At 35.3% G+C, this 24,332-nt stretch overlaps 1 protein-coding gene across 2 annotated transcripts in view; it reads left to right on the forward strand.

Annotated features, from left to right (window-relative positions):
• The window catches only part of DYNC2H1 (dynein cytoplasmic 2 heavy chain 1), a 374,041-nt gene that overhangs the window by 27,740 nt on the left and 321,969 nt on the right, over positions 1–24,332 (forward strand). For both annotated transcript variants that reach the window (XM_003828371.5, XM_003828370.6), the window contains exons 18-29: positions 6,432–6,559; positions 10,934–11,049; positions 11,652–11,779; positions 15,286–15,435; positions 16,453–16,658; positions 17,601–17,756; positions 17,845–17,959; positions 18,488–18,658; positions 19,543–19,925; positions 21,836–21,968; positions 22,069–22,186; positions 24,093–24,205. In XM_003828371.5, coding sequence (XP_003828419.1) covers positions 6,432–6,559; positions 10,934–11,049; positions 11,652–11,779; positions 15,286–15,435; positions 16,453–16,658; positions 17,601–17,756; positions 17,845–17,959; positions 18,488–18,658; positions 19,543–19,925; positions 21,836–21,968; positions 22,069–22,186; positions 24,093–24,205 — 1,917 coding nt within the window. The remainder of the gene's footprint in view (positions 1–6,431; positions 6,560–10,933; positions 11,050–11,651; positions 11,780–15,285; positions 15,436–16,452; positions 16,659–17,600; positions 17,757–17,844; positions 17,960–18,487; positions 18,659–19,542; positions 19,926–21,835; positions 21,969–22,068; positions 22,187–24,092; positions 24,206–24,332) is intronic.

A 24,332-nucleotide genomic window follows, 5' to 3' on the forward strand; every position in this document is an offset into this window, starting at 1 on the left:
TGTAAAAGTGTTCCTATTTCTCCACATCCTCTCCAGCACCTGTTGTTTCCTGACTTTTTAATGATTGCCATTCTAACTGGTGTGAGATGGTATCTCACTGTGGTTTTGATTTGCATTTCTCTGATGGCCAGTGATGGTGAGCATTTTTTCATGTGTTTTTTGGCTGCATAAATGTCTTCTTTTGAGAAGTGTCTGTTCATGTCCTTTGCCCACTTTTTGATGGGGTGGTTTGTTTTTTTCTTGTAAATTTGTTTGAGTTCATTGTAGATTCTGGATATTAGCCCTTTGTCAGATGAGTAGGTTGCGAAAATTTTCTCCCATTTTGTAGGTTGCCTGTTCACTTTGATGGTAGTTTCTTCTGCTGTGCAGAAGCTCTTTAGTTTAATTAGATCCCATTTGTCAATTTTGGCTTTTGTTGCCATTGCTTTTGGTGTTTTAGACATGAAGTCCTTGCCCATGCCTATGTCCTGAATGGTAATGCCTAGGTTTTCTTCTAGGGTTTTTATGGTTTTAGGTCTAACGTTTAAGTCTTTAATCCATCTTGAATTAATTTTTGTATAAGGTGTAAGGAAGGGATCCAGTTTCAGCTTTCTACATATGGCTAGCCAGTTTTCCCAGCACCATTTATTAAATAGGGAATCCTTTCCCCATTGCTTGTTTTTCTCAGGTTTGTCAAAGATCAGATAGTTGTACATATGCGGCGTTATTTCTGAGGGCTCTGTTCTGTTCCATTGATCTATATCTCTGTTTTGGTACCAGTACCATGTTGTTTTGGTTACTGTAGCCTTGTCGTATAGTTTGAAGTCAGGTAGCATGATGCCTCCAGCTTTGTTCTTTTGGCTTAGGATTGACTTGGCAATGTGGGCTCTTTTTTGGTTCCATATGAACTTTAAAGTAGTTTTTTCCAATTCTGTGAAGAAAGTCACTGGTAGCTTGATGGGGATGGCATTGAATCTATAAATTACCTTGGGCAGTATGGCCATTTTCATGATGTTGATTCTTCCTACCCATGAGCATGGAATGTTCTTCCATTTGTTTGTATCCTCTTTTATTTCCTTGAGCAGTGGTTTGTAGTTCTCCTTGAAGAGGTCCTTCATGTCCCTTGTAAGTTGGATTCCTAGGTATTTTATTCTCTTTGAAGCAGTTGTGAATGGGAGTTCACTCATGATTTGGCTCTCTGTTTGTCTGTTATTGGTGTATAAGAATGCTTGTGATTTTTGTACATTGATTTTGTATCCTGAGACTTTGCTGAAGTTGCTTATCAGCTTAAGGAGATTTTGGGCTGAGATAATGGGGTTTTCTTGATATCCAATCACGTGATCTGCAAACAGGGACAATTTGACTTCTTCTTTCCCTAATTGAATACCCTTTATTTCCTTCTCCTGCCTAATTGCCCTGGGCAGAACTTCCCACATTATGTTGAATAGGAGCGGTGAGAGAGGGCATCCCTGTCTTGTGCCAGTTTTCAAAGGGAATGCTTCCAGTTTTTGCCCATTCAGTATGATATTGGCTGTGGGTTTGTCATAGATAGCTCTTATTATTTTGAGATACATCCCATCAAGAGTTTTTAGCATGAAGCGTTGTTGAATTTTGTCAAAGGCCTTTTCTGTATCTATTGAGATAATCATGTGGTTTTTGTCTTTGGTTCTGTTTATATGTTGGATTACATGTATTGATTTGTGTATATTGAACTAGCCTTGCATCCCAGGGATGAAGCCCACTTGATCATGGTGGATAAGCTTTTTGATGTGCTGCTGGATTTGGTTTGCCAGTATTTTATTGAGGATTTTTGCATCGATGTTCATCAAGGATATTGGTCTAAAATTCTCTTTTTTGGTTGTGTCTCTGCCCGGCTTTGGTATCAGGATGACGCTGGCCTCATAAAATGAGTTAGGGAGGATTCCCTCTTTTTCTATTGATTGGAATAGTTTCAGAAGGAATGGTACCAGTTCCTCCTTGTACCTCTGGTAGAATTCGGCTGTGAATCCATCTGGTCCTGGACTCTTTTTGGTTGGTAAGCTATTGATTATTGCCACAATTTCAGAGCCTGTTATTGGTCTCTTCAGAGATTCAACTTCTTCCTGGTTTAGTCTTGGGAGGGTGTATGTGTCGAGGAATTTATCCATTTCTTCTAGATTTTCTAGTTTATTTGCGTAGAGGTGTTTGTAGTATTCTCTGATGGTAGTTTGTATTTCTGTGGGATCGGTGGTGATATCCCCTTTTTCATTTTTTATTGCATCTATTTGATTCTTCTCTCTTTTTTTCTTTATTAGTCTTGCTAGCAGTCTATCAATTTTGTTGATCCTTTCAAAAAACCAGCTCCTGGATTCATTAATTTTTTGCAGGGTTTTTTTGTGTCTCTATTTCCTTCAGTTCTGCTCTGATTTTAGTTATTTCTTGCCTTCTGCTGGCTTTTGAATGTGTTTGCTCTTGCTTTTCTAGTTCTTTTAATTGTGATGTTAGGGTGTCAATTTTGGATCTTTCCTGCTTTCTCTTGTGGGTATTTAGTGCTATAAATTTCCCTCTGCACACTGCTTTGAATGCATCCCAGAGATTCTGGTATGTTGTGTCTTTGTTCTCGTTGGTTTCAAAGAACATCTTTATTTCTGCCTTCGTTTAGTTATGTACCCAGTAGTCATTCAGGAGCAGTTTGTTCAGTTTCCATGTAGTTGAGCGGTTTTGAGTGAGTTTCTTAATCCTGAGTTCTAGTTTGATTGCACTGTGGTCTGAGAGACAGTTTGTTATAATTTCTGTTCTTTTACATTTGCTGAGGAGAGCTTTACTTCCAAGTATGTGGTCAATTTTGGAATAGGTGTGGTGTGGTGCTGAAAAAAATGTATATTCTGTTGATTTGGGGTGGAGAGTTCTGTAGATGTCTATTAGGTCTGCTTGGTGCAGAGCTGAGTTCAATTCTTGGGTATCCTTGTTAACTTTCTGTCTCGTTGATCTGTCTAATGTTGACAGTGGGGTGTTAAAGTCTTCCATTATTATTGTGTGGGAGTCTATGTCTCTTTGTAGGTCACTCAGGACTTGCTTTATGAATCTGGGTGCTCCTGTATTGGGTGCATATATATTTAGGATGGTTAGCTCTTCTTGTTGAATTGATCCCTTTACCATTATGTAATGGGCTTCTTTGTCTCTTTTGATCTTTGTTGGTTTAAAGTCTGTTTTATCAGAGACTAGGATTGAAACCCCTGCCTTTTTTTGTTTTCCATTTGCTTGGTTAGATCTTCCTCCATCCTTTTATTTTGAGCCTATGTTGTCTCTGCACATGAGATGGGTTTCCTGAATACAGCACACTGATGGGTCTTGACTCTTTATCCAATTTGCCAGTCTGTGTCTTTTAATTGTGTCTTTAATATTTACATTTAAAGTTAATATTGTTATGTGTGAATTTGATCCTGTCATTATGATGTTAGCTGGTGATTTTGCTCGTTAGTTGATGCAGTTTCTTCCTAGTCTCGATGGTCTTTACATTTTGGCATGATTTTGCAGCGGCTGGTACCGGTTGTTCCTTTCCATGTTGAGTGCTTCCTTCAGGAACTCTTTTAGGGCAGGCCTGGTGGTGACAAAATCTCTCAGCATTTGCTTGTCTGTAAAGTATTTTTTTTCTCCTTCACTTATGAAGCTTAGTTTGGCTGGATATGAAAGTCTGGGTTGAAACTTCTTTTCTTTAAGAATGTTGAATATTGGCCCCCACTGTCTTCTGGCTTGTAGGGTTTCTGCTGAGAGATCCGCTGTTAGTCTGATGGGCTTCCCTTTGAGGGTAACCTGACCTTTCTCTCTGACTGCCCTTACCATTTTTTCCTTCATTTCAACTTTGGTGAATCTGACAATTATGTGTCTTGGAGTTGCTCTTCTCGAGGAGTATCTTTGTGACGTTCTCTGTATTTCCTGAATCTGAACGTTGGCCTGCCTTGCTAGATTGGGGAAGTTCTCCTGGATAATATCCTGCAGAGTGTTTTCCAGCTTGGTTCCATTCTCCCCATCACTTTCAGGTACACCAATCAGACGTAGATTTGGTCTTTTCACATAGTTCCATATTTCTTGGAGGCTTTGTTCGTTTCTTTTTATTCTTTTTTCTCTAAACTTCCCTTCTTGCTTCATTTCATTCATTTCATGTTCCATCACTGATACCCTTTCTTCCAGTTGATCGCATCGGCTCCTGAGGCTTCTGCATTCTTCATGTAGTTCTCTAGTCTTGGCTTTCAGCTCCATCAGCTCCTTTAAGCACTTCTCTGTATTGGTTATTCTAGTTATACATTCGTCTAAATTTTTTTCAAAGTTTTTAACTTCTTTGCCTTTGGTTTGAATTTCCTCCTGTAGCTCGGAGTAATTTGATCGTCTGAAGCCTTCTTCTCTCAACTCGTCAAAGTCATTCTCCGTCCAGCTTTGTTCCGTTGCTGGTGAGGAACTGCATTCCTTTGGAGGAGGAGTGGCACTCTGCTTTTTAGAGTTTCCAGTTTTACTGCTCTGTTTTTTTCCCCATCTTTGTGTTTTTATCTACTTTTGGTCTTCAATGATGGTGATGTACAGATGGGTTTTTGGTGTGGATGTCCTTTCTTTTTGTTAGTTTTCCTTCTACCAGACAGGACCCTCAACTGTAGGTCTGTTGGAGTTTGCTAGAGGTGCACTCCAGACCCTGTTTGCCTGGGTATCAGTAGCAGTGGCTACAGAACAGCAGATTTTCGTGAACCACGAATGCTGCTGTCTGATCCTTCCTCTGGAAGTTTTGTCTCAGAGGAGTGCCCGGCCGTGTGAGGTGTCAGTCTGCCCCTACTGGGGGGTGCCTCCCAGTTAGGCTGCTCACGGGTCAGGGGTGAGGGACCCACTTGAGGAGGCAGTCTGCCCGTTCTCAAATCTCCAGATGCATGCTGGGAGAACCATTGCTCTCTTCAAAGCTGTCAGACAGGGACATTTAATTCTGCAGAGGTTACTGCTGTCTTTTTGTTTGTCTGTGCCCTGCCCCCAGAGGTGGAGCCTACAGAGGCAGGCAGGCCTCCTTGAGCTGTGGTGGGCTCCACCCAGTTCAAGCTTCCCACCTGCTTTGTTTACCTAAGCAAGCCTGGGCAATGGCGGGCGCCCCTCCCCCAGCCTCGCTGCCGCCTTGCAGTTTGATCTCAGACTGCTGTGCTAGCAGTCAGCGAGACTCCGTGGGCATAGGACCCTCCAAGCCAGGTGCAGGATATAATCTCCTGGTGCGCCGTTTTTTAAGCCCATCGGAAAAGTGTAGTATTAGGGTGGGAGTGACCTGATTTTCCAGGTGCCATCTGTCACCCCTTTCTTTGACTAGGAAAGGGAGCTCCCTGACTCCTTGCACTTCGCGAATGAGGCAATGCCTCGCCCTGCTTCGGCTCGCGCACGATGCGCTGCACCCACTGTCCTGCACCCACTGTCTGGCACTCCCTAGTGAGATGAACCTGGTACCTCAGATGGAAATGCAGAAATCACCTGTCTTCTGCGTCGCTCATGCTGGGAACTGTAGATGGGAGCTGTTCCTATTCGGCCATCTTCGCTTTTTATTTTTTAAAATAGTTGTGTCATCTTGGCGGGTTGGGCGTGGTGGCTCATGCCTGTAATCCTGGCACTTTGGGATGCTGAGGCTAATGGATCATTTGAGGTCAGGAGTTTGAGACCAGCCTCGTCAACATGGCGAAACATCATCTTTATTAAAATACAAAAATTATCTGGGCATGGTGGTGGTCACCTGTAATCCCAATTACCATGGAGGCTGAAGTAGGAGAATCATTTAAACCAGGGAGGTGGAGGTTTCAGTGAGCTTAGATCGCACCACTGTACTCCAGGCTGGGTGGCAGAGCGAGACTCCATGTCAAGAAAAAAAGAAAATGTGTCAGTTTAGAATGTGATATGGTTCTGTTGTGTCAATTTGAATTCTTCTTCTGAAGCCCTCAAATGTTACTGAAATCAGGGCTATTTAACAGCTTATTTCCGTTTAAGTATATCATCCCAACTAACTTTAAGTGTAAACTAATTGTATTTCTCATTTGTATTGATCCTGAGACATATGACTGAAAATTTGACCAGTTTCTTAACTGCCACTGCAATACTTCTGTGTCTTAGATTTCTAGGATGAATCTGGACCCTTTCAGATTTGTAGCCTATAGTGACTCTTGATTTTGCAGAAATGATTCCACCTTTGAAGTTTTGTATTATTTAATTTGAGAAGAGAATCTAAACAGAGGGTTTATATAATTTTCTTTAAACGTTTATGATCACTGCATTTGCATATTAAATCTCTTTTTTCTGTTTATTCTTTAGGCTGTGCAGTAATGATTATATTACTTAAATTGACACTTGAATACCTCATATTTTCCTCTTTTTATTGGTTTTAATAGTTGAATCCTATTCTATTATATGTTAACGTATTGGTTCTGTGTCTTTAATAATACTCTTTTTCTTTCTTTAAATAGGAATGGATTGTAATTGGGCAAGTTGATATGGAAGCTCTGGTGGAAAAGCATCTTTTTACTGTACATGATTGGGAGAAAAATTTTAAAGCATTAAAAATAAAAGGGAAAGAAGTAGAACGACTTCCAAGGTATTGGAGGTTAATGTGGTACTTACGTACCATAATAATTTTTTGACATGGACAGTAAGGGAGCTCTCTACTTAGTGGCATTGAAGTCACATCAGCTTCTTGCCTCCTCCAGATCTCATTTATGACACTTGAGTATCATCTAGGTAGGGCATTACAGATAATAAAACAAGTTTTCCTTCTAGAAGCTCTGCTGGCGGAGACCTATTTAGGTAAAATAGACTGAAGAAACAGGCTTCTATCTTCATCTGGTATGAAGAGCTATGTTTGATATGCATTGGCACAATCTCAGTATGGTTAGAAGCTACTGGTGAGAGCATACTAGAGAATATAAAGCTAGTGACATTTCACTCTGCTTTTGTACTGCTCTGCTTCCTTTCAAGATGTCCTGGAAGGCACACAACATAGTGCTGCATCTAAGTATTGCCCTAAATGTGGACAAAAGCCTCTGAGGGGCAACTCAGCTACTTGAGAATATAGTCTCCTTGTATTTGAAATACTCACCACTAGAACCACTCTTAGTAATAAGTTCCATGAAAGGCCTTGTGTAATCATGCATATGTCACCTATAAAGGATAATATCACTTTTATTAATTTATGTTTTCATTCTTTCAATAAATACTTAGTGCGCATTTATAAAATGCAAAACTTTGTGCTTTAGGAGTACGAAGAGGAAGAAGACAGAGGACCTAAGATGAATTGCTTATTCTCTGGTAGTGCAATAAGACAAATATATTTGATGATTAAGTCAAGTACACACAGGGTTTAAGTAAGTGGGCTCTGGAGTTAGGCAGCTGTTACCAGCTGTATGACTGACAGTCATTGAAATTGTGAACCTAAATTTCTTTAGCTTTAAAATATTAGCAACAATAGTTATTAATCTCATAGTATTTTGAGATAAGTAAGTGTTTCCATATAAGTAACTGGCACAGGGTATATTTTCAATAAATGTTAGTTACTTTTAATTGTGATTAATATCAGGTGGTGGAATAGTCTATATTCCATATTAAAACTGAACTAAAACTATGGGGATTCAGAGGATGATGACATCCCCTCTGTCTGGGGCAAAATCAAGGAAAATCTTTGTTAGGATAGTAACACTGGAACTAGGATTTTGACAGGTGCAAATGAAAATGGGAGGGTAAAAAAGAACCTCTTAGCAAAAGGAATTGTGTGCTGAAAAGATGAAGTTGGTTAATTGAAAATGTTATTAGAGTTAATGTTTTATTAGGGACTAGAGGGAGATGATCCTGGAAAGGTGTAGATAAGGTATAGATCTGGGAGTCTTACATTCAAAAATAGAGAATTTGGATTTTATTCATTTTGGGATGATTAGGTTTTAAAGGGTTCTAAACAGGAGTGTGTCAGTACCAAAGCTGTTCATTAGGAAATTTAATCTGGAAACACAGATATATGGTGGGATAAAGAGATCCTGGAGGCAGACTGGCTAGTCTGTCAGTCATCCAGAAGACCAGTAATAATAATGATAATAATAATTATTATTTTTTGAGACAGAGTCTTGCTGTGTCACCCAGGCTGGAGTGTAGTGGCATGATATCTGCTCACTGCAACCTCCACCTCTTGGGTTTAAGTGATTCCCCTGCCTCAGCCTCCTGAGTAGCTGGGACTACAGGCACGTGCCACCACGCCTGGCTAATTTTTTGTATTTTTAGTAGAGGTGGGGTTTATTATGTTGGCCAGGCTGCTCTCCAACTCTTGACCTGAGGTGATCTGCCCACCTTGGCCTCCCAGAGTGCTGGGATTACAGGCATGAACCACCATGCCTGGCCATAATAATTAATTGAATTATCTTGCTGGTGCTCAAAATGAGGAGGAGGAAATAGTATGAGGAATTAAGTTTTATTTATTGGAGGAAGATGAGGGATTAGGAATAGGAAGAGACAAATGACTTGAGGGTTTGAGCGTGGGTGATTTGGATACTGGTAGTACCATTAATATTAGTTTAAAGTAAGGAAAAGATAGTGCTTTTGTAGTGCTTGCACATGGGGTTTTTCTTCTCTATTGGGCCTTGCCTTTGATCCCAATCTTGCCCATCTTCTTTGACTTAATGCTGTCACCTGACTGCCTAAGAACCTCTACTGCTTCCTCTACTATTTTTTTGTCCCTTACTATAGATAGCTTTCCTATTTATGATCCTTGCCAAAAGAAAAAAAAATAAAAACAACAATGCCTATCCCACACTGTATTTTTCATTTTGTCATTCTTGCTAACAAATTAACATGTATTCATCTAAGTGAATACATACATATGCACATACAAACATACACATTTATTTTATCGGTACTTTTTGGAAATGCTGTAAGATTAGAAAAGCTGTGTTCTAGTGATGTATTTTAGATAGTATCATAAGAAAATCATTTTTGAATATGCATCTTTGATATATAATGAGTCATCTTCCATTTCTATCTATGGCTGAACAGAATCTCAGTTTCATATTGTGAATATTTTCAAATGAAAGATGAATGTTAGCCTTGTCCACAGCACTCTGTAGTTAGTGAGTAAAACTTCTTTGCTGTAATTAGATCACTTTATGTTAATTCATTAGCAAAATACAGTATAATATAATCTTTTAGGTTTTCCAAAATCACATATCTTCATGTATCAAGTATCATAAATCATGAGTCTTTACGTGTCAGGATTTCAGAAATTTTATAACTTCATGTGTCAAGAAAATTGGCTGTTATATATAGCTTTTGGTTGTTAAGAACTGTAGTTTAAACTTCTCCAGCTAGTAGGTGATTGAGAATAAATAAGTAAAACTTTAAAAGAAAATTATATTTTCAAATAAAATGGTACGTAATTAAAACATATAATTTGCCTCTTAAGGATCTCACCTGGCTCTATGCTTTAAGAAAGGCAAATAGCTTTCCGAATAACCTTTTTGACCAAAGTTTTCAGATTTGTTTTAACTTTGTATAATTTAAGATAAATATGAGATTTTCCTCAGATGACTGAGTCTGGATCAGCTTCTCTTTGGTTAGGACATTACAATTTGCATTGGGGTACAATGGAAATAATTACTCATTTAAAAACTTTATACTTGTTTTCTGATTATTAAAATAGTACATTTGTTTTATAAATTGTTTTAAATGTAGTGAAGTACAGAGACAATTCATGTTAATATTTGATGTTTTGGACATATTAATACACTTATAAAATGTAGATTATATTATATCCTGCTATTTGTTTGTTTGTTTGTTTATTTTTTGAGACTGAATCTCACTCTGTCGCCCATGCTGGAGTGCAGTAGTGTGATCTCGGCTTACTGCAACCTCTGCCTTCTGGGTTCAAGCAATTCTCCTACCTCAGCCTCCTGAGTACCTGGGATTACAGGCGTGCGCCACCATGCCTGGCTAATTTTTATATTTTTAGTAGAGACAGGGGTCTCACCATGTGGGCCAGGCTGGTTCTGAACTCCTGACCTCAGGCGATCCACCTGCTTCTGCCTCCTAAAGTGCTAGGATTACAGGTCACTGTGCCTGGCCTATTCTGCTATTTTTATGGAATACTATTTCATCGGTATTTTGCCATGTTATCATCTGCACATCAAAAATGTGATTTTTAATTATAGGTATATATAAAAATTTATTTTGCCATTTCTATATTTATCTTGTTTCAAACTTTTCACTATTATAGTCAGTGCTTTCATGAAAATGCTTGTGTATAAATCTTGGAGCCTGCCTTGAAATGTGTCTTAGGATAAATTCTAAAGGTAGAGTTGTTAAGACAAAGGATATGCCAGTTTAAAATTATTTGACATGTACATTGCTCTTTACAAAGATTGCATTGTTTTATATTCTAACAGTTCTGGGAATTCTGTTTGCCCACAAAATTGAAGATTCAGAGTAACCATTCATTACATTTTTTTTCAATTTGATAAGTGTAAAATGGTGTCTTATCATTTTATTGTTTTAGTGCTTTAATAATCTAAATTCACTTTCTATCTATATTTAATTTTGCCTTATTTTTATTGTTTGTATTTTGGCTACAGGATAGTAAATTTATTTTATAAATATTTAAATAGGTGTGTTACATGCTGTGACAAGAGAAGCTCATTAATATTTAAATATATTCTTTTGACACTACTAATTCATAACGTACCACTTTTTTTGAAGCTGATATGCTGGATGATTAAACTTCTAGTATTATAACAAAATGATTGCTCAATGAAAAACTTCAAAATAGTATGTGTAAGGCATTTTTGCTAAATTAAATCTAAATGTGCTGAAAGATCACCATATTACTGCTGACATACATTTTTAAGTGTATTACATGAAATCATTATAATATTATATGAGACTCTTTTCCTCTAATTAGTCTTTTCCATGTCAAAATATGTCCATTGACATTTTTCAGTGCTGTCAAGGTAGATTGTTTAAATATTAATTGCAACCCTGTGAAGACTGTGATTGATGATCTCATCCAGAAGTTATTTGATCTGCTTGTTCTTTCTTTGAAGAAGTCCATACAGGGTAAATACACATTTTAATTTTTATTTTTACTTAATTTGATATGTAGAAGCATGTACTTTGATAGTTATAAAATTTGAATTTCGATGATCATTAAAAACCAAAACTGAACTAATTTTAAAAAAGCAGGAAAAGTCCATATTCAATCATTAGGAGGTCTAAAATGAAGACATCTTTATTATTTGCAGTCTGAGCTAGTATTAGATTGTTGCATTTGTAGCTGAGAAAGGTAGTAATTCTGATATAATGTATTTCTGCTTATCTCCTCAAATGACAAAGTATTTTTCAAAATACCACAGTTTCTTCTTTTTCTTTAAAACTGAGATGTTTTAGTATGTTGTTTAAAAGACGAAAATTGCAATAATGCATTTTAAGCTTTTCTTAAAATTTTTAAATACAACGTGAAACAACTAAACTTTCATGGGAAGAAATTTCTTTGCTTATTCCACATCTTGAAATTTTGTTTTATGAAAGCAAATGATAATTTAGAACTTATTGTATTCCATGTACTGATTACTTCTACCACCCCATGATTTAGAAATTATGTAATTTAGTATTTTTGATGGTAATAATTACATTTCTTGTATTTCAATGTTACCACTCAGCTCATTTACATGAAATTGATACATTTGTTACTGAGGCTATGGAAGTCTTAACAATTATGCCCCAGTCTGTGGAAGAAATTGGTGATGCAAATCTACGATATAGTAAGTTACAAGAACGGAAGCCAGAGGTGAGAATCACAAAGTAAAATTATTATTATTACTTTTTACTGCATGGAAAATGTTTAAATTAGGTAATTTTATGTCATTATTTACAAATATATAATCTCAACATTATAAGGAGGTCCACAATAGTCTGGCTTACCTGGTTAGCTCATGATTAGACTCTTGGCTGGGCATGGTGGCTCATGCCTGTAATCTCAGCACTTTGGGAGGCCAAGGCAGGCAGATCACGAGGTTGGGAGTTCGAGACCAGCCTGACCAACATGGTCAAACCCCGTATCTGTTAAAAATACAAAAATTAGCCGGTTGTGGTGGTGGGTGCCTGTAATCCCAGCTATTCAGGAGGCTGAGGCAGGAGAATCTCTTGAACCTGGGAGGCAGAGGTTGCAGTGAGCCAAGATCGCGCCACTGCACTCCAGCCTGGGTGACAGAGCGAGACTCTGTCTCAAAATAAATAAATAAGTAAATAAATAAATAAATAGACTTTTGATGCACTATTGGTGTAATGAAACAGTAATAGTATTGTTTTCAGATCTATTTGCAGTCTATTTTATGATGTGGCATATTAGAGTAAGAGTAAACTTAAATAATTCATACTATTACCTTTAGAGTTATAACTTTAGGATGCAAAAGTATGCAGTTAAGAGCTAAACTAGGAGTACACATATACACATACATACATAATGGAAGAGTTCATAATTAAATACAAAGGAGAATGGTAAAGATTCATAAAAAACTATCCAGAAGGCTAGAGCCCAGAATAGACAAGCCAAAGTTTTATAACATATTATAGAGATTTTAGTTATGTTTGGAGCAAGAAGGAGAAATAATTCAAATTAGTGTACAAACTTATGTGCCCCCACTTAAAATTATAAAGAGAGATTCAAGGTGAATAAAATAACATACCACTGCAGTGGAAAGAATTACAGACTTTTATGTGATAGACTTAAAGGTATTAAAGAGGGTTTAAAGGTGAATAAAATAATGTATCCATCTAGTAGAAGGAATTAACTAAAATAGGAATGGTTATGAGCTGTGGCAGTTAGCAGAGGCATTTGACTGATATGTATGGATCACTTGATGTATTCCAGGCATTGTACTAGGAGTTGGGGATGCAGCTGTGAACATATTCTATTCTCATGGAACATACACGTGTGTGCGTGTGTGTGTGTGAGAGAGAGAGCGAGCAAAAGAGGATAGAGAGGGAGGAGAGAAGTGAGGATGAGTATGCTCAACTAGGGGTTATTACTTAGGGTGGGTGATCATGGGATATCTTCTCAGAGAGATGACATTTGAGCTGAGACCTGAAAGATAAGAAAGAGCCAACCATTCTGAGATTTGGGGACAGATCATTCCTAAAACAATGAATAGCATGTACAAAGATCTTAAGGTAGAGAAGGCGCTTGGTATGCTTAAGGAACAGATAGATGTAAACAGTATCAAGAGAGTTAATTATTAAGAGAGCATAGTATTCAAGGAAGAGAATGGTATGAGGTGCAATTGGAAAGAGAGGCAAGGGCCAGATTACGAAGATGCTTTTAGAAATTGTAAGAAGTTCATATTTTATTCTGAGTGTAATAAGAAAGTCTTTAGAGGGCTTTAAGTGGGGGAGTGACACAATATCTCTGACATTTTGAAGTGATGACTCTAGATGCTCTGTGGAAAATGAATTGGAGGGAGACAATAGTGGTGGACAGGCCAGTTAGTAGGATATTACAATATGATAGACAAGAGATGATGGAAGCTTGTATCATGTAGTGGTAGTGGAGATAGAACTATATCTCCACTGATTGATGATGTATAGGGGTGGGTGTGGTTAGAGAAAGATAAATCAAAATGTGTCTTAGGAGTTTGGCTTGAGCAGCTGGGAAAATATTGGTGCCATTTCCTGAAATAGGGATGACTAGAGGAGCAACTGGAGTTTAGAAGTGGTGGAGATTGAGTTGTCTGGTAGAAATCAAATGAGGAATGTGGAATTTAGAGTAAAGGTAAGGACTACAAACACAAATTTTGAAGTCTTCTTTCTATCTATGATACTTAAGCCTTGGGATTGGCTTAGACCAACTGGTAGATAATAAACACAGGGTGTAAGACCAGGCTTGAACTTTGCAAAATTTAGACTTCAAGCATAGGATGAGGAGCAAAGGACATAAATGGAGTGGGAGGAAAGACAAGAGATTGTAGTGTCACAAAAGCTAAAGGAGAAATTGATGTTGTTTGCTGGGAACAGCAAGCAATTAGGTATTATAAGAGGTAATATGTGAGGTAGGAAGTGGCATGAGATAATAAAAGAACTAGGCAGAATCTTCATGTGAGCCATATCAGGGACCTTAGAATCTCATATTCTGTGGGCACTGGGGAGCTGTTGCTGGATTTTATATAGCAAAGTATTATATAATTCTCTTTTGGTATGTCTGTTTGTTGGTATGTGGATTTGAGTGGTAGGACTGGAGGTAGGTAGACTAGGAAACTATTGTGATATGTTTTACAGGCTAACTGGAGTTCTGTTCACGTGTAGAAAATTAAAATCCTGAGGTGTCCAATCATAGTTCACTGCAGCCTCAAACTCCTGGGCCCAAGCAGTCTTCCTGCTTCAGCCTCCTCAGTAGCTAGGAGTACAGGTGTGCACCACCATGCCCAGTGAATTTTTAAAATATATTTTTTAGAGATGCATTCTCACTATGTTGCTTAGGTTAATCTTAATCCCCTCACCTCGGCCTCCCAAAGTGCTAGAATTACAGGTGTGAGCTGCCAGGCCTGTCCAATTCAGTTATATTTGAATTTCCTTTGTTGTCTGTTTTATTATATATGCATACTGATATTTAAAAATGTTTAAATGGATTTTATTGCTTTATTGAATAGTAAAAGTACAGATATTAATTATAGGATACTGTTGTTTTACAGAGCTTTAAAAGCCTTAGAGGCAATTCCAGCAGTTTAGCACCCATTGACCTACACCCAAACTGTTTAACAAACTGTTAGCTATATACAACTTAGGGCACTTCAGTTAAAAACCCTGAATGCATGAGCTTAATTTCACTTCTTTAGTTGTCTGTTTCTTAAGTACCTTTTTTCATGACTTTCCTTCTCTATTAAGTCGGATAATTTAGTTAACTTATGCTCTTAGATAATCACTAATTTTAGCTCCTTTAGAAACCTCTTTAGCATTTTCTTGTGAATGGACCATTTATAATAAGAACTTTACTTTGATAAACTATGGTATTATCTTTATGGATTTCATTTAGTCTCATATTACTACTTTATCTTTTTTAACCTCTGATGTTAGAGTGCCTTAGTTGAATTTGTGTATAGTAAAAAATAACCATCAGAAAGTTTATATCCAGGAATTTTTTTCTGCCAAATCAGAATATATAGGAATTTAACAAACTGTTTAAATGCAAAAATCTTAATTTAAAAAATAAAGTTATGAAACAAAAATTAAAATAAATGAAATCTTAAGAGATTTGATAAAATAGGTTGTTATTCAATTTGTTTTTTTTTTTTTAACCTTTAGATTTTGCCCTTATTTCAAGAAGCTGAAGACAAAAACAGACTTTTACGAACTGTGGCTGGTGGAGGTTTAGAAACAATTAGTAATTTGAAAGCCAAGTGGGATAAATTTGAGTTAATGATGGAAAGTCACCAACTTATGATTAAAGACCAGGTTAGAATGTTTTAGTTATTTATTAAAATGGGAACTTTTTTCTTACTTAAGATTTCTTGCTTATCTTTTATTCCTTTATAGCCCAGGTTTATAATAATTTAATGTGGCTGTTGAAATTGACCTCCCTGACTACTTTTATAGTGAAATATATAAATGATGATTGTTTCACATGGTTTTTCTTTACTTCCTATCATACCAAGAAGAAACCAATGTCTTTGAAATGTAACATTATTTGTAGGCCTGTGAATGAATCTGTTGCTTACCTACTATGTATGGCTTATTGCTGAAACTCATGTTTTCTTTAATTACTAAATTTATTAGGATATCAGTTTAACTACTCTAATGGAGACCCCAAAAATTGTAGCTTATGTTTCTGTCTCACATTAGACTATAAGCTGCTATGGTGCCTCTGCTCCGTAACTTTGTCTGGGTCCTAGGTTTTGTCAATCTTTTTGTCTACCATCTCAAGCGTATTGTCCAGGATGGGTTATTCAGTTGCTGTGTAGTAGGGTTGGGAGAGAGAAAAGGAGAAAAAGGCAGCATCTGTCTTTTAAAGACACAACCTGGAAGTTGCACATATCTACTGCACTCATATTTTATCGACCAGAAGTTAGCCTTAGGGCCCAGTCCTTAGCTGCATGGGAGACTGGGCAATGCCTTCCTTAATTTAGCAGCTATATACTCAGGTAGAACAATCAGCAGTCATCAAACAAACATTTTTAAATTATCTTACCTTTGTTGTTAGTTGTACTAGGTGTGGTTAACCACATGAACGATTTTTAAATGATTTTATTTGAATGTTATCTCTTGTTATTATAAATTTATGGTCTAATTTATATGTTTGAATTATTTTATTGAACTTGGAATTAATAATTAAAATAACAACCATCCTTTGAAAAGTTGACATTGGTCATTGATATTTTTTCACTTTTAAATAGAAAATATTAGAAAGAAAAGTATGAACCCAAAATGAAATTTTACTCTGCATTAAATTATTTAAATTTTATTGGCTTATAGATTGAAGTGATGAAAGGAAATGTGAAATCACGTCTTCAGATCTATTATCAAGAACTGGAAAAATTTAAAGCTCGTTGGGACCAACTAAAGCCTGGTGATGATGTTATTGAAACTGGCCAACATAATACTCTTGATAAAAGTGCAAAGTTAATAAAAGAGAAAAAAATTGAGTTTGATGATCTTGAAGTCACAAGAAAAAAGCTGGTGTATGTTTTTTCTTTAAAATTGATGGTGCTCATTTTGAAAAAACAATTTATGTATCAAGCTAGTAATTTTCTTATGTCTGTTATCTTGATAACTTTCCTCATAAACTTCATCACTTTTTAAACTACAAATAATAAGCATTCATGTACTGTTGTCTTAGGAGTCATAGTTGTGTTATATAAGGATATTAAGAGAAAGCAAATTTCAAGAAAGGCCTAGAAGATAGATTTACCTAGAAGTTATATCAGGGTTAGAACTGTCACTTTCTTTGAACTTATCCTATTTAAAAATGAAATACATATAATTTTCAGAAAAATTACTTTTAGTGCCTCTGAGAAAAAAATAAATCTAGCATAATAAGTAATAATGAAAAACTTCAAAGAAAAAAATGAGTTGTTGGCATATGATAATATAAAGTATTAAATTTGAGCACTGCTTTAGGTTTGTTCTATTTAAGTAGATGCTTTCATAAATGAGTGGAGTGAGTCAGTTTTGTTACCGTAATTACTAAATGGCATTATACTGATTAGATTAAGGATATCTTATACTCTAGAAGCTTGCCCTTTCATCTGAGAAGAGTATTCTTTTCCCAGATTAATCTGTAGATTTATACAATCTTCAATATTTACATATATATAATATGTATTATGTACATATACATCTCTCTATATTACCAACTCAGTTTTGACTTCTTTGGAAAAAATGTATATTAATGAATTTATAGAGTTCATATATGAGTAGGTAAAGTAAAATTCTCATAGTAAATAGGTAGTTTCTTAATGTTCTTATTGTAGTTTCTTATTGTTTCTTATTGTATATCTATTAAACATACACAAGTGTGTGTGTACACACATACAAGGATTGCAGTTAAGTAACTTAATGATACTTAACAGTATCAATATTTCTGTTTTTAAAATTTAATATTTCAATATTTGTTTCTATAGTGATGATTGCCATCATTTTAGACTGGAAGAGCCTAATTTCTCCCTGGCAAGTAGCATCTCTAAAGATATCGAGAGCTGTGCACAAGTTTGGGCCTTTTATGAAGAGTTTCAACAAGGATTTCAGGAAATGGCCAATGAAGACTGGATCACTTTTCGGTTTGATTCAAAAACAATATTTAGACTAATAATTTGGTTGTTTTATTTTTGGATGTAATCTTTGCAATGTGTTTTTGGTATTTTATAGGACTAAGACATACCTGTTTGAGGAATTTTTGATGAACTGGCATGACAGATTAAGGAAGGTTGAAGAACATTCAGTGATGACAGTGAAATTACAATCAGAGGTTGACAAATATAAAGTAAGATTGTTTTATTATTTTGCCAATTAAAAACAATGTTTGGAGCTTTCATCTTTTTCTTATGTAGTGACTGAACTATATAATTTTACTTTATATGTTTTTCAATTAAATTATTTCATTTCATGAAGAAAATAGGAAATACAGAGTAAACCATAGAAATTATTGATATTTCTACTACCAATGAGAAAGAAGTTATAAGAAATTTATGTTAAAGTTAAAAAACAGAGTGCTTATACATTCCAGTCTGTCATGGGTCCTATCCTATAATAATAAAAATAGAAATAGTCTATGCCATGTTTTAAAATATATTAAACTACAAAGGGTAATTTGTGTGTGTCCATGGCAACATTTAATCAAAAGCTTTATACAATTCTGTTTAAGAATATGATTTTAAGATTATTAAACAAGAAAATGGAATAATTAAAATTTTGGTAACTAATAAGCATAAAAGTAAATACTAATTTGCATTTTGCTAATATATGTATATGTGTATACATATGATTTTTTCTTTTTTTTTTTTTGTAACAGATCGTAATTCCTATCTTGAAATATGTGAGAGGGGAGCATCTTTCTCCAGATCACTGGCTTGACCTTTTTCGTCTCCTTGGACTTCCTAGGGGGACTAGTCTAGAGAAACTACTGTTTGGTGATTTGCTCAGAGTAGCTGATACAATTGTAGCCAAAGCTGCCGACCTTAAAGTATGAATCACTTTTATAAATATCCCATAAGTCTGGCCTTTTTAAATATACAATATTGCTTCATATTTTGTTTAAATACAAAAAAAGTCTTCCTTTAAGAGAATCAGCTTTAATCAAAAAGTAAACAAACACCAATCATTTTACATAAAATACATAAAAAATTATGTGATATGTTACACATAAAAGCTAGAGGATACACAAATCCAGAGAGCTAAGCCAAGAATCAGTTTGCTAATCACTTTTAGAAAAGCTCTCAGGTAAAAGTAAAAGTTGTCACAATTTATTACAAGTGACAGACTTTTAGTGTTGCATTCTGGCCGTTCAAAATTATAAGGACTCTTGATATCAAATTGTTTTATTTCCTATCCCAGAAATAAACCTTTGTGTTTGTTAATAACCCTGGAATGTTTTTAAATAATCTTGAGAAGTTATGAAGCATGACTGTTGCAGAAGATAACTCTAGTGGATTGTTAATCATTTTAGATGTATCAGAATCTACAATAAGATTATAGTATAATTTCTGAATTTCTTTTGTTCCAAATATTGGCCTTTTGGTCTGTAAAACTTTAAATAAACCAAACTAGTTTTGTCTTTTGTGATGGATGCTTTAATTTTTTTGCTTTTCTTTTAGAGAGGTAAAAAGCATAAGGCAGAACTTTGTATATATTTTGACCATGTGAACCAGGATACTTAGTATCTTACATGCTTTGATAAAATAGCCAGTAATTTTCTTGAGTTGCATGTAAAATAGAGCCACTTAACTTTTTTTTTTTTTTGCCTTATGGTGAAAAGCCAGATAAAATATATTTTTCATAAAATACTTTTATTTACTTATGTGAAAATTAATGTTGAAGTAATAAACATGGATATTTTGTGTTAAATAGGATTTAAATAGTCGGGCACAAGGTGAAGTTACAATCAGAGAAGCTTTACGTGAACTTGATCTTTGGGGAGTTGGAGCAGTGTTTACATTAATTGATTATGAAGACAGCCAAAGTCGAACTATGAAGCTGATTAAAGACTGGAAAGATATAGTAAATCAGGTTGGAGATAATAGATGCCTTCTCCAATCCTTAAAGGATTCTCCTTATTATAAAGGATTTGAAGATAAAGTATCAATTTGGGAAAGAAAACTTGCAGAGTTAGATGAATACCTGCAGAATTTAAATCATATTCAGAGAAAGTGGGTGTATTTGGAACCCATTTTCGGCCGTGGAGCATTGCCAAAAGAACAGACACGCTTCAACAGAGTTGATGAAGATTTTAGGTCAGTACAATGATGTAAGACATAGACACATATGGTATTTTTTTTTAAATTAATTCATATTGTGAAGTGCTTAATACAGGCAAATTACTTTTACATGATTGGTATCCTCTGTGTATTCAAATTCTTTCCTAGTGGATCCTTTTGAGAAGCTATTCCTCTCATTCAAGCATTTACTTCTTGAACCATTATGGTGTGGTCTCTGTTATTACCACCCTACCTAATAATACATACTTCATAAAATCACCAATTACTTTCTCTTTTAAATTCAAAGGGCATTTTCAATTTTTATTTTACTTTATCTCTCATTAGTATTTAATAGAGTTGAGCATTTCTTCTTTCTTAGAAAGTCTCTTCCATTGGCTTCTGTGATTTCGTCCTCTCTTGGTTTTCTGACTGTCTCTCTAGTTCAACACATAGTTCCTAGTCCTTAGCTGTCTCCAAATCTTTAGATGTAGTCATTCTCCAGGCCTCAGCCTTCGATTTTTTTCTCACTGTATTCTCAGGTAATCTTAACCACTGCCAGCATCAGTTCTCTTTTATATGCTGAGGTCTCCTCAACTTACATGTACAGCCCATATTTCTCTTCTGAGCTCCAAATCTACCAAACATGCTCAAATAGTAGGCTTAAAGTGAATTCATGAGCTTAATTTACCAGTTCCTTTCCAACAAATCTTTTTTCTTTCTGATTCCTATTTCAATAAATGGCCCAACCTAATTGCTGAAAGCAGAGACATGATGGATAACTTTGATATCTCCCTCTTCCTCCACTTTTACATACATGAAGTTGCCAAATTTTGTTGATTCTAACCTGCTTAGTATATCTTGAACCAAACACCTGTACAGAAGTATATCTGTACTTCTATTCTAATGTTCTGTATCTCTTACTTGGACTACGCACATTAACCTTCTGACTTGCTCTTGTATAATATAAGTTTTTCACACAACAGCCAGAGTAATTGTTTAAAAATGCAGGTTCAGCACTTTCTTTTACTCCTGTAAATAAAACTTTAAAATAGTTTCCCATTGTGCTAGGGATAAAGCATGATCTGCTCCTTGTTCATTTCTCTATCCTTTTCTTGTGCTGCTCTCCATTTTGCTTTAGTGACTCTAGCTTTTAGTTTCTCAGTCATACCTATCTTCTTCCCAGAGTCTTTGCCAGAAATGTCTTCTACTCACTCACTTTTTCTTTTTATTCTTCATCTGCATATCAATTTAAATTACTTCCTTAAAGAAGTCCTAGGTTATGGGTTGCCCTGTTAGCCATTTTAACAATACTTTACTTTTCCTTTTTAACATTTATCACAATTTTATTTAAATATTTCTAGAAGTTATTTGATGTCTTTTGCTGTCACTGGACCATTAGCTCTATGAGGTAGGGCTTAAAATTAGCTTAGCAAGGCTGGGCATGGTGGCTCACGCCTGTAATCCCAGCACTTTGGGAGGCCGAGGCGGGCGGATCACGAGGTCAGGAGATCGAGACCATCCTGGCTAACACGGTGAAACCCCGTCTCTACTAAAATATACAAAAAAATTAGCTAGGCGCGGTGGCGGGTGCCTGTATTCCCAGCTACTTGGGAGGCTGAGGCAGGTGAATGTCAGGAACCCAGGAGGCGGAGTTTGCAGTGAGCAGAGATTGCGCCACTGCACTCCAGCCTGGGAGACAGAGCGAGACTCCATCTCAAAAAAAAAAAAAAATTAGCTTAGCAAATGAAATATATAAGATAATTTAAAATATAAGAAGTTAAAAATGATAGTGTGATATTAATATTTAACATTCCTAGAGGTGTAATACAGTTATAATAGTGTTACCTTTAGTTCATTTTAAGCAGGTAAAAAAAGTCTTAATCTGTTTTTCTTACCCCCCCAAATTGTTAAAATAGATGTGAAGATACTTTTTTTTTCTTTTGTAGATCAATAATGACTGATATCAAGAAAGACAATAGAGTCACAACATTAACTACTCATGCTGGAATAAGAAATTCTCTACTAACAATACTTGATCAGCTTCAAAGATGTCAGAAATCATTAAATGAATTTTTGGAGGCATGTTTTTTAAGAAAAAAATATATAATAAATTGTAAAGTACTTGATATCTTAATTATTTGAAAAAAAGAAAGGTATTTTTTGTTTCTGTTTTTATTAGGAAAAACGCTCAGCATTCCCAAGATTTTATTTTATTGGTGATGATGACTTATTAGAAATATTGGGCCAGTCTACCACCCCATCAGTGATTCAGTCTCACCTGAAGAAGCTTTTTGCTGGTAGGATTCAACATTTATTTAACAGATATTTATTGAGTTTCAACTGTCTGCCAGGCCTAATATTATGCTCTTAAGTAGACTACTGAATACAGTAGTCAGTTCATATACCCAAATAAAGTTCCTGTACCCAAAGAATGTACAGTTTAATGGGAGAGACAAGGTTGTAAGTTGACAAATATAATACAGTGTGACAATTCTGGTGATTGACATAAGTATGTGGTGCTATAGGTCCATCTGTGAGGGCATTTAGCTCAGTTTTAGGGCATCATGAAGTAAGTGACATCTAGGGCGATATCTGAAGAATGTATAGGCCTTAGTTAGAAAAAGGCAGGCAGGCAGTGGGTATAGGCTGTGCAAAGGCCTGTAGTGAAGGAGAATATGCCTCTTCCTTATAGAGTTTAAGGTGTCCTGAATGACATACAGGTGGAGATACTCCATGGGCAGTTATTGTCAGTGAAGAGACCTAGGTGAGAATGTAGGAGTCATCCATATAGAAATAATAGTAAGCTATGGGAACAGGTGAGATTACTTGGGGGAAAACTGTAATGTCAAATGCTTTGATGTTGTAGAGTCACTTTAATGGGATACTTATTAGTGGCAAATGGAATAGGTTTATTACCAAAATAATGACTATTATTTTCTTAAAATACTTAATTTACTTGGAAAGCACAAGCAAATGAATTCTTCTATAGAGCAAACAGCTCTATAGAAAACAGCTGTATTTTTCAAATTAAATTTATGAAGTAAAATAATTTTCATCATTTTAACTAATAATCAAGGATCAGCAAAATATAACCCATGGGCCAAAATCTGGCTCACTACTTGTTGTTTTTAAGTAAAGTTTTGTTGAAACATAATCCTGCACAGTAGTTTATGTATTGTTGTCTATACCTTTCATGCTATGAATGCAGAGTTGAGTAGTTGACACTGACCATATGGTCCATTAGACTTAAAATATTTACTCTCTGGTCCTGTACAGAAATATTCATCAATTCCTATGTATCTGAAGCTTTAGGATGCTTATATTTGTAACTATGATTTGGGCAATGGGAAGTAGTAGAAAACAAACTCTTGGAATCAGAACCCTTTTATTCAACCAATCTCTCTGTTGTTTATTAATTGGTTATCAAGTTACCTCTCTGAAATTTAGTTTTTTCTTTATATTGCAAATAATAATATAGTTTTTTTGTGAAGATCAAAATGACATAATATATTCAAGTTTTTTATATACTATAAAGTAATATGCAAATTTGGGGGAAAGGGAAGTCTTATTTGCCTTCAACACATTTACCTGTTCATGGGCATTTGGGTTATTTCCAGTTTTTGGCTATTATGAATAAAGCTGTTGTAAACAATCATACAAGTCTTTTTGTAGACATACATTTTTATTTGTATTGGATAAACACCTAGTTTTGGAATTGCTAAGTCATATAGTAAATATATGTTTAACTTTTTTAGAAACTGCCAAATAATTTTCCAAAGAGGTTATAACATTTTTCACTCCCCCAAGAATGTGAGTTAGGACAATTCTTACTGATTGGTACGTAGTAGTTGATTAGGTTGCCTAAATTTTTTTTTCTGGAAAATGGTAGGAATGAATAAACAAACATATATAGAAATATCTAAATAAACATTCACAAATTTGACCAGTGAATCATGTCACATATAGATAGCTATTGATAAGAAATATTTCAGATGAGTGATAAGAATATTGATTCAGAAAGTAATTTTTTTCCCTCAATAGGACATTTAAACACTAGGAGCACCATATATTATGTGGTATACATTATAATTTGATTATTATATATGTTTTAGGGTATATATTAACACTATGTGACACATATATTGTATCTAATAATTATGTCTTTAATCCTTTTGCCTTTCAATCATTGCTTTTATATTTCAGGTATTAACAGTGTTTGCTTTGATGAGGAATCAAAACATATAACTGCAATGAAATCTTTAGAGGGAGAAGTTGTACCTTTTAAAAATAAAGTTCCTCTATCAAATAATGTAGAGGTAAGCAATTCTTTTTCAAATATGAAAACAAAAAGAATTAACTATATATGAACTTTGTTTCTAAAATAATTTAGTCAATTTAGAGGGTAAAGTTGGTTAATTTAGGTATTTTAGGAAACTCAGCTCA

Source organism: Pan paniscus, chromosome 9 (genome assembly GCF_029289425.2).
Source record: "Pan paniscus chromosome 9, NHGRI_mPanPan1-v2.0_pri, whole genome shotgun sequence".
NCBI lineage: Eukaryota > Metazoa > Chordata > Mammalia > Primates > Hominidae > Pan > Pan paniscus.